This window comes from Falco punctatus (assembly GCF_963210335.1).
Source record: "Falco punctatus genome assembly, chromosome: 9".
In the NCBI taxonomy this organism is placed as follows: domain Eukaryota; kingdom Metazoa; phylum Chordata; class Aves; order Falconiformes; family Falconidae; genus Falco; species Falco punctatus.
Window position 1 is genome coordinate 47,247,236 of NC_137589.1, and position 10,717 is coordinate 47,257,952.

Here is a 10,717-nt window from a genome sequence, read left to right on the forward strand (position 1 = left end):
CTAGCGACAAGAGTGGTCTAAAAGCACAAAAACTCAAGAGGGATATTTTTTCATAATAAAGTTTTGTTTGTTCACAAAACTGAGTGTTTCTGACATGAGTTTCTTCCGCTTCCAATTGGAATAACAAAATAGAGCTCCAAAGATTTGTTGTCCCTCATTCCTTATTTTATCAAAATAACATACACATAAAAGTAATAGCCTTCTGCAGTTATTGTAAACATGTGTCAGAGGGGAAAAAAAATAAATCTCCATTCACATGATACTGTTAGTCTGACGTACATGAAGAGGCGCATTATCTGGGGTTTTCTTGAGCCGCCTTCGCTGTTTATTGTGTGCAGCCGATGCCGCTTGCTCCAACGTGAGAAACTTGACTCCGCGCTCTCTCCATGAAGCTGGAGCTCCGAGAGCTGCTGGGAGCACCTGCGGACAGCTGCTCCTGCCTGTGGTCTGACACAAAAATGTCTGCCTTTAATTTTGGTATGAAGTCGGTGGCATTAAGTCAGTCCGTGCTTTGTAAGGACCCTCGCTGTTCAAGAGTTCTGGCACAAGGAGCGATTGTGGGGCTGTTTTCTTTAGAAGAGTCCCTATAATTATTTTTGTAGCACCTGGGCATGAATATTAAAACAACTTGTAAACAACTAGAAAGGTAGTGAGCTCGTGGTGGAAGGTGGCCCAGGCTGGCTCATCAGTGCCACTTGCTTTGTGCTAGAATCCAGTGAGAGGTCCCAGAAGGAGGCTTGTTCAGAGGAAAGCCCAGAGTTCCCACATTTAGTTTTAGAAATCAGGCAACTTTTAAGTGACTACTCTGGGGAGATGTTGATATCAGCCAACAAGCAAGGACATCGAACGCAGAAAACCCCAACAAACACCGAAAAACCAAACCCATAGCATAGCAAATACTGGATCTGGAAGATTTGGCCGGTTTCTGTGGGACTTGAGTTTCCCGCTGTCAGTATTGTTGCACAATTCCAAGCTGGTTGTTGCTTCTGCAGTTTACCATGTTTATAGACCCGAGTTTGTTAGCTTTGATTTGTTCTGAAGGCTTTGAAGGTTTGTAGTGATAATTTTGCCATTAGAACACCAGCAAATGTGGGTTTGGATTGAAGGTTTGGCTTGGTTTGCTATACATTGTTAACTTTCATGTTGCTGGGACCCTCCTGGAAACATGATAAAACAAACGGATACTCAAACTTGGAGTGTTTTTTCTTAGGAGTGTAAAAGTGTGAAATAAGGATGTGGATTATCCATGTTGGTGCTCTTAATTCTGTTGCCAGTTAACTGGCCAAGTCTCTCACTTTAATGCCGGTAGTGACCTCATCTGGAAAAGTTTTGTTGACTTTGAATTTGGTTCTGTAAATCTTGGTTTACTTGTTCTTATTTTCTATCTTTATGATGACAAATTATATCCTTTTACGTACTCTGACCGTAAAGATACTTCATGTCTGCTGGGGAATGTGTGATGCTGCTTTGCTGTGGTGTGTTATTGGTTGGGTGAGTTACAAGAAAGTGTTTCCTTTTTCAAAATTGCCTCAAACCACCATCTCCTCAGTCCTGGAGGTTTTATTTGTGCTGTGTTGTACCACAGAAGCTTCTGTGATTCCACTGTCATTTGTGGCTTGTACCGTATTGGTGGCAGTTGTTTCCAAGAAGGATTTTTTTGCCCTCCGTAATTCATGGAGCCTTCTTTGCTCTTCGGATATTTTTAAAGGGGAATTATTAAACCTTCACAGAAAATAAAAGGAGTGCTGTGGAATATGCCAGCAGAGAAAGAAAAGCTGCAAGTGCTAAAGAAACCTAATGAAGTTCTTCCTGAGAACTCTTCCATTTTTAGCTATTTCGGCTCAGAACTGCACGGGAACTACCATCTTAAGAGAAGGTCCAAGGTGTATTGTGTAGGTCTGTGCATTGCATATGAGGTGTTGAAAATAGTGAATATACCATTTCAGTAATTTAAATGTTTTATTTATTTTAATTCAATAACTTGACATTTTCAAGTTTGTTTTGCTTTGTTTTGTTTAGTTTTGGGGTTTTTTTTACTCAGTCTGGTACCTCTCTAGGAAGGAAAAGTGAGTGTTTTGTACTAAATTGTAAACTAATGTGCTTGTTTAAAATAAATTGCAAACATTTGGGCAAAGTGGTGTGTATTGGCTTTTTACCTGTATTTTCAAGTTACTTTTAGGTAAAAACTGTATCGCAAGGATAGCTTGTATCCTTTTCATCCATTCATCCATTTCAAACCGTTATCAGTCATTTTATGTAGGTACTTAATTCTGAAACGTACCAGGTAAACTTTGCTCCATTTCTTTCACTGTTATCCCATAACTTCATAAAATGTTGGTGAGTGTTTGCAGGAGTGATGGGAAAATGGGTGATTTCTGAGCCTTCCCCTTGAACTTGAACATCTCTTCTGTGGCCAGGCTGGTGCCAGCTCCACTGAATGCTCCTGAATCCTTCCGCTGTCACCCGCAGTGCCACTGAGGTGGTGGGATGGGTGACTTGTTAAAAATACCCTCCCTGCAGAAGTACTCCAAGATCTCTTTAGAAACCTGCAGGATTTCTAAACCTGTAGATACGGTTCTTTGAAGTTGGGCGCTGCAGCTCGCTTCTCCAGGGAAACGTGCGTTTCCCAGCTGCCCTGCGATCTTGCCTGGAAAACGGTGATGTTCCCTGAGGGAACGTGAAGAATGGGCTCCTCACCTGAGATGTCTCAAGCTGGAATGTGACATGGTCCCTGCTGGGGCAGGGGTAGGCGTGCCCTGACCATCCCACCCAAACCTGATCCATCTGCTGCCTCCTTTTATAGAGGTGCTCCGGGTCCTGGGAACTCACTGCAGGGTCTGATGCTCCGCTGTCGCGGCGGTGGGGACAAGGGCTGTCATAGCAAACCTGGCGCAGGTTCCTCAGAAGGAGGGATGGTGCAGCCCCTGGGTCTGTCTGCAGAACTGACAGAAGGGAAAGGGGAGAGGAGTGTGTTTAAGTTCAGACTTCTCGGGGGCTGGTAAGCAATCTTCTGAACCAGGGAAGAGAGACAAAAAAAGTAACAAAGATACGTTTTGGTTGGTTTGGTGGTGGTTTTTTTTAATGGTGGCAGAAGCAGTGAGGAAGCCTGTGGGCAGGGCCTGATGCCTGCCACAACCCGAGCAGGAGGGCACCCGAAGGGGCTTTTGTGGAAACCTGCCGCGATGGTGCCGGTGTGTGACCCTGGGGCTGAAAACACAAGGCTGCACAGGGCTGGCAGGTGCCATTGGTGGCCCTGAGCGGGTCCCCGCTGCCCTGCGTCCTGCGGAGCCGCAGCCCTGGCAGGGCAGGCACCAGCACACACACACACGCTTTCTTAAACTGCTTCCTTAGAGGATCAGACTAAAAATCCACTTATAAAACTGAGCTTAAAAGAGACTCTGTGGGTCATCACCTGCTCCCCCCAGAAGCTGTTCATGGCCCTAGGGAGGGTGGAGGTGCCCCAGCACAGCCAGTGCTGGCAGTACCCAGCAGGACTTGCCGTGGTACCCGGTGTTACTGGGGCACGGTACCAGTCACGCCGTTCCAGCGCTCTGCCCGTACCCAGCTGTGCTCCAGCCTGACATTTCGAGGTACTTTATTTGGGGACCCCAGATCCTGCTCCCCATAATGTCTCCCTGTGTTATTTTCCAACTGTAGGGGTCTGAGCTGGCCCCCAGGCTGGGACCTGTCCCTGGCCAGGTGAACCATCAGAGGGGACAGTCCTGACCCAGCCACTGGCCCCCGCAGGACCCGGGGGAGGTGAGCAGGCAGGAGCACAGCCTGGCACCCAGGGGTGCTCAGTAGTGGTGCTGGGCCAGTGCAGGTGGCATGAAGTTGGGGCCCTCGGGAGCTCGGTGCTGGGCTCCCCGACTGCCCCCACGGGCGGGCGAAAGTCCCTGTGCTGCCGCCCGGCAGGAGCATATGTGTGTTTGGAGGCTCCCGCCCCTAAGCTGCTTTTATTAATTTGTAATCTCCTGCGAGCAGGAGGTAAAGGGATTCGGGGGATTAACGGGCTCACAGTAACAACCACAATTATCAGCTCCGGCTGCCTGGGGCAAGCGGTGTGCACACGCACGGGGCTTCCACCCTGGTGCACACACACACACAAGCGCACGGAAATGTGCCCACACGTCCCTGCACACACAAACACGCAAGCACCCATGGAACAGAGCGCAAGCTCACAGGCACAGACATAGGCACACACACCTGCGGGTGCACACACACACACACAAACCTGCACACCCCTCCCTGAACACCCGCATGGGCACACTGGCTGGTACACACACCCCTTGCACGCACAAATGCACGCACAGACTGCGTATGAATAAGTGCACAGCCCTGCGTATGCATGTCCCTGCACCCCTATACGCACACATGTGCTTCTGCAATCACCCACATGCACCTGTAAATACACACATGAACACACGCATGAACATGCAAATACACACATGCACACCCACATGCACCTGCAAATACACACATGCACACCTGTATGCACCCGCATGTGCATGCAAAAACACACACCCAACCCCCATCCCATGTCCGCCCAATCCTCAATTAGTGCAATTAACCTCTGCCAGCCGCAGGGCACTGATTGCCATGGGTCAGACACGAGTCCTCACCAGTTACCTCTCCGCTCTCATTAACTAATTACTGGAAGGGAAGCGGCCCCCCCCACCCCGCTCCCCGCGGCCGCCGTCGACGGAGACCCGCGCCGCGGGGGCAAACGAAATCCGGGAGCGGGGGCGGCCGGGGGGCGGCCGGGCCCGGGAGGAGGCTCCCACCGACGGCGGCTCCCCTGACTCCCACCGTGCCGCCGCTCGGGGCGTTGCGGGGGCCCCGGGGCCGCTTTACACGCGAGGGCGGCGGCTGCAGCCTGAGCCCAGGCGTGGGGCGCGGCGGCCCTGGCCACGCGTGGGCCGTGGGGGACGACGCTCCCCCCCGCCGCTTTCGCGATGCTGAAGGGCCCCGCGGTGAAGCGCGGCCCAGCTGCGGCCCGGCCCGACGGCGCGGTGCCGCCCCCGGCCCGCCCCCCCGCGCCGGCCCCGCTCCGCCCCGGGAGGCGGCCGCCCCCGCGCCGCTCCCTGCGCTCCCCTCCGCGCCGCTCCGCCACTCCTCCGCAGCCACCCGCGCACCTCGGACGGCGCCCGGCGCGCCCGCGGGGGCCGCGATGCTGCTGGAGCGGGTCCGCGCCGGCTCGGAGAAGGCAGCGGAGCTCTGCCCCTTCCCGCGGAGCCCAGGTGAGGGGGGTGGGTGCGCGCAAACCTCCGCGTCCCCCCGCGGAGGCGCCAGTGGCGGCTCTGGGAGCCCCGGCGGGAGCCTCAGCCTGTGCCCGTTCCGCGCTCCCCGGGACGCCGTCGGGGCCGCGGTCGGGGCGGGCTGCAGGGGAGCGCGGGCAGCACGACGGCACCGGGGGGTCCGTCCCGGTCCGTCCCGCCCGCCCCGCGCTGTTCCCTGCCTTGTCCTCGCATCACAGCCTGCCCCGCCGGCCCCGCGCCTGCTACGGGCGCCCCTTCGGGGCCCGTCGGGTCTAGACTGGGGCTCTCCGCCTGCTTCCGGAGGAAAGGCGGCGGCTGCTCTGGGCTCGCCCCGCTGCCCGGCCCCGGCGGCGGCTTTGCCCGGCGCTGCGGAGCGGCGGCTCCTGCCCCGGGGTCCCGCCGCTCCCAGTGCAACAAGGGCAGGGACGGAACGGGGAATTTCTGCCCGCCGGTTCCCCCACGACGGCGGGCATACCCTGCGCCACCCCGCCCCGCTCCGCCCCGGCTTTTTCCCCGCTTTGGAAAAACTCCCGTTAATTCCTCTCTTAAATGCGTTCGGTTTTTTTCCTTCCCGTTTAACGAACGGAGGCAGCACTGCCGGGACGAGGAGAACCGGCCCGCGCTGCCCTGGCGTGTCCGGAGCTCCGGGGGTCTCCCCGGGGCTGGCAGAGCCGGGGCCGGGGCAGGGGGACGGATCCGGTGCGGGGCCGTCCCGGTTCTCGTCAGCATCGACCGCGACCGACGGCGGCTTAAAAACAAAACAACGAGGATCCGGGGCGGGGGCCTCGCCGGGGCGCGGGGGCCGAGGGGACACTGGGACCGGGACCGACTCCGCGGGTCGGGCAGCCCCGCAGCCCCCCCGCGCCGTCGGGCTGGTGTCCCCGGGCTTAGCGCCCGGTTTGTCTCTCCGGGCTCTCCGCGGTGCGGGCATCGCAGCCGCGATAGCTGCGCGTTTGACCGGGCAGTCGGGAGATGCTCTGCGGGGGGAGGAGGCGACACCGCCGAAAGCGACCCCCCGGTACGGGAGCGGCGCGACAACGCCGTTTTCCCGCAGGACGCGACGCTCCTTCACGGCCCCGCGGTCTCCGGCCGGGCTCCGTCGGGGCCCGCGGAGGCAGCGGGAAAGGAGCAGCGGGGCTCACCGCGGCAGGGGGCGGCAGGACCAGGCCCGGCGGGGGTGTTCGTACCGGCGAGGGGTCGAGGCGCGCGGTGCTTTCCCCGGCCCGGGGGCAAATCCCGGGGTCTGCGACTCGCAACGAGCTCGGGGCAGCGGTCGGCGCTGCCCCCCCGCCGCCTCCGGCTGAGCCCCCCGCCCGCCGCCGGGCCCGTCGAGGGGCGGCCCCGCCCGGGTTTCGTTTCCGGGCGCCCCGGAGCCGGCGCCCTCCCGCCGTAGCCGGCCGGGGTGGGGGGGGGATGTGCCGCCGGCCCCGGGGGGGGGGTGTTAAATACAGCGCGCGGCGATGCCCTGCCCGGCGCTTCAGAGCGCACCGGCGGGGCGGGGCGGCTGCTAAAAATAACCCGTTTCAGCCAGCGACATCCCCGGCGCCGCGGGGGTGGCAGCGACCGGGGTTCAGCTGCCGCCGTGATTTGGGGGGGCCGGGGAGGGGATCGCAGCAGTTCCGCACCCCCGGCCCGGCCCCGGCAGCGACGGGGCGGGGGGCGGTGGCCCCGCGGAAGATGCGCCAGTGCCTGCGGCCCGCCTGAGGGAGCGGCGCTGCCGCGGCCCGCGGAGCCGCCATGCAGCGTAAGAGCCGCGGGCCGTGCTGTGTCGGGCCGTGCCGTGCCGTGCCCTGTCCTTTCCAGGCAGCCCGGGGCCTGGGCCGCTGCCTTTAGCGCTGCCGTTATTTGGGTTATTTGTTTGGACGCGATGAATTGTTGAGAGGACGATTAATACGTATAACGATATCATCTCCATCTCTACCCCTACGCACGGCTATGCATCTCTATATATCTTTCTATAGTTATCTTTACATATAGATACCCTTATGTCTTCATCTATCTATATCTATACAGCCCTGTCTGTAGATGTCTCTTCTGTATCCATCCCGATGTATCTATATTTATGTACCTCTATATCTACGTTTTTACCTGCCTGTCAATAGCTAAACCTATATGCCGATTTCTCTATATTTATGTCTATATATCTGTACATTTCGTTTTCTATCTACTGTATCTGTTTATTTTTATATTTCTATTTCTCTGTATCTGTGTCCTTGTATCATCTCTTTCTGTTTTATCTCTGTGGATATCTGCAGGGCGATGGGACAAGCCTACTGCGCTTTTATTTTCAGTGCAATTCTCGTAATTTTTGGTAGCCTCTTTCCTCACCCCGCCCGGGCTACCCCGCCGTTATTTGCAGGTGAATTTTGAAAGAGTAGGAAAAGGAAAAAGAGCCTGGAATAATTCATTGCAACTTTGCCGGCGGCTCGGCCCGGGGGTTAATTCTGTTCCCATCCCTTCCCTGCCTGTTTTCCCCGCTGCTCCCGGGCGCTTCCCCCGGTGTGCGCGGCCCGGGGGTTCGCTGCTCTCTGCGGCGCGGGGAGAGGCTCCCCCGGCGCCGCGCCAACGAATTTGAACGAATACTCATTTTTTCGGGCCGTTCCCCGGGCCACCCCCGGATCGGCCGTCGGGCGGCAGCAAACCCCGGGGGCGGAGGGCCGGGCCGGTCTCGGGAGGCGGTGGGGCCGTCGGGGCGGTGGCTGACGGGGGCTGCCTCCCCGCAGAGATCCCGCTGTGCGCCGGCTGCAACCAGCACATCGTGGACAGGTTCATCCTTAAGGTCCTGGACCGGCACTGGCACAGCAAGTGCCTGAAATGCTCCGACTGCCAGACGCAGCTGGCCGAGAAGTGCTTCAGCCGCGGGGACGGCGTGTACTGCAAGGAGGACTTCTTCAAGTGCGTGGGGCCGGGCCGGGGGCGGCCGGGGAGAAGCCGGGGGGTGCCGGGGCGGGTGGGTGTCAGGGGCACGCGTGGGGTTCAGCACCGCGGGCAGCGGCGGCCGGGCTCAGCACCGCGGGCCGGGTTCAGCACCGCGGACAGCGGCGGGCCGGGTTCTGCACCGCGGGCCGGGTTCAGCACCGCGGACAGCGGCGGGCCGGGTTCTGCACCGCGGGCCGATTTCAGCACCGCGGACAGCGGCGGGCCGGGCCGGCAGCCCCCCCTGCCGCGCTCAGCGGCCGCCGCTTGTCCCCCCCCCCCCCGCTCAGGCGCTTCGGGACGAAGTGTGCCGCCTGCCAGCAGGGCATCCCCCCGACCCAGGTGGTGCGCCGGGCCCAGGACTTCGTTTACCACCTGCACTGCTTCGCCTGCATCGTCTGCAAACGGCAGCTGGCCACCGGCGACGAGTTCTACCTCATGGAGGACAGCAGGCTGGTCTGCAAGGCAGACTACGAGACGGCCAAGCAGAGAGGTACCCCTTGCGCCTTCCCTCGCATCCCCTGAGGGCAGGAGGGATGCGGCCTGGGGCTCTCCTGCCCTCCGGGACACGCTCATGGGCCGGGCGGAAGGGGGGCCGGAAGTATCTGCCGTCGGGGGGTGGCTGGAGGGGGGGACGAGGGTCCCATGTCCCTGGGGCCGCTCCGTGGTAACTTCACCTTTAACTCCGACCGTGTCGGCAGAGGCTGAGTCCACGGCCAAAAGACCCCGCACCACCATCACGGCCAAGCAGCTGGAGACCCTCAAAAACGCTTATAACAACTCGCCCAAACCGGCGCGGCACGTCCGGGAACAGCTTTCATCGGAGACGGGGCTGGACATGCGGGTGGTGCAGGTGAGACGGGGCGGCCCTCGCCCCCCACCGGCTCTGCGGGGGCTGCGGGGCGGGGGGCGGCGGGCAGGGAGCCGGCCCCGCGGAGAGAGAGCTCCCCGGCCTGCCCTGCTTGCAGGTCTGGTTCCAGAACCGCAGGGCCAAGGAGAAAAGGCTGAAGAAGGACGCGGGGAGGCAGCGGTGGGGTCAGTACTTCAGGAACATGAAGCGATCCCGGGGGACCTCCAAGTCCGACAAGGACAGCATCCAGGAGGAGGGGCCCGACAGCGATGCCGAGGTCTCCTTCACAGGTCGGTCCCCGGCGCCCCGGTGCCAGACAGGGCTTTGCCAAGCGCGGTCCGTGCCCCCCGGCCGAGCTGCGGTCCGTGCCGTGGCTGCTTTCACACACACCCCGGGCCACGTTAATAATTTTCAGCCGTAACGGAATGACTGACAACAAGTGTCCGGGGCGGGAGAAGCGCGGAGCCCCGGGATTTACCGCGGGGTAAACCCTGGCAGGGCTGCGGGGGCAGCCGGGGCTGAGGAAATTCTGCTTTTCCCCCGGCGGGGGGGGGGCTGTGCCAGGTCCGGAAAGGTGCGGGGAGAGCAGGGAGAGCTCCCCGGGCAGGCACGGCGGGTGTTAGAGCCGCTGCTCATACACAGCCTTGTCCAGGGGCTCTTGGAAATAAGAAAACCAGAGAATCCACAATCACTGAACGTTTCTGTGGGGAAAAGTATAACATTTTTTTTCCCATCCTATTTAGGGGTGGTTTTATTTGCATAGTTACTAGTTAAGACGCCCCGGTTCTGTGGGAGCTGTTACTTCCCCACCGTGCTGTGAGAGGGAGGTTGCTGCGTGGTGGGAGGTTTCTGAACCCGAGGGTCTCATTTTTGGAGCAGAGATTTTTGTTGCCAAACCCAGGGAGACACCTCCACTAGCTCTTATCCTGCACTCTCCAGCCCCACGGCAGCCGCTGCAGGAGCAGAATACGGCCCTGTGGCGGGGGTGGGGTGGGGGGGGTGGGAGGTCAGTGCCTGCAGCGCTGCTCGGGGGCACATTCTGCACGGCCCCAACTGCCCCAGGGCTAAGGGGGCTGGTCTGTGCTAGTGCGGAGCCTAAATGTGCGTGCCCATGTGTGTGTGCATGTATCGGTTTTAAGAATACAGGAGAAAAGCTGAAATGCAAAACTCCGTGTACATATTTAGACAGACACAGGTCTATAAATGCACGTATGTTTATACACACACACAGCTTTGCATCTTAGCTTCTCTCCCGTGTTCCTAAAAACTATTTGATTTTCAAGTCTGTTTATACACACTGTGCATCAGCATCATTAAATATGAATATACTATAAATAATAACTAAAAAATGTTGAACAATTATTGATAGCTTGATGCCACAAACAGGTTTGTATCCTAGGCAACAGAGCGGCTCTCACTGTCCACAGAGCCCCTAACGAATGCAAACAATTTTTGCTCATAGCTTGAAAAATATTGCTCATTTTTCAGAAGTGTTTTAAAGTCACACAAATACATTTCATTAGCCTGCTCCTGAGCAGACAAATACTGCTGAGATATAATATATTTTTTTCTGAGCGATGGAGAGTTTTTCTTGCTTCAGTGAGTGTTTAGGTGGCTCCTAAAAATTATATAAAAATTCAAGATAAACCTCAAAGCCAAACAGAAATGAAGAATAAAAGGTAAAAAGACATTG

The 10,717-nt window shown here is 58.2% G+C and overlaps 1 protein-coding gene across 2 annotated transcripts in view; it reads left to right on the forward strand.

Moving 5' to 3' along the window:
- The first annotated feature begins 423 nt into the window (after nt 1–423).
- The window catches only part of LHX3 (LIM homeobox 3), a 35,640-nt gene continuing 25,346 nt past the window's right edge, over nt 424–10,717 (forward strand). Inside the window, exons 1-5 of one of the 2 annotated variants that reach the window (XM_080401972.1) lie at nt 424–5,240; nt 7,982–8,153; nt 8,465–8,667; nt 8,876–9,027; nt 9,143–9,314. In XM_080401972.1, coding sequence (XP_080258098.1) covers nt 5,171–5,240; nt 7,982–8,153; nt 8,465–8,667; nt 8,876–9,027; nt 9,143–9,314 — 769 coding nt within the window. In that variant the 5' untranslated portion in view covers nt 424–5,170. Of the gene's footprint in view, nt 5,241–6,853; nt 7,003–7,981; nt 8,154–8,464; nt 8,668–8,875; nt 9,028–9,142; nt 9,315–10,717 lie in introns of those variants that run through there. The other variant, XM_080401973.1, reaches the window with a different exon arrangement.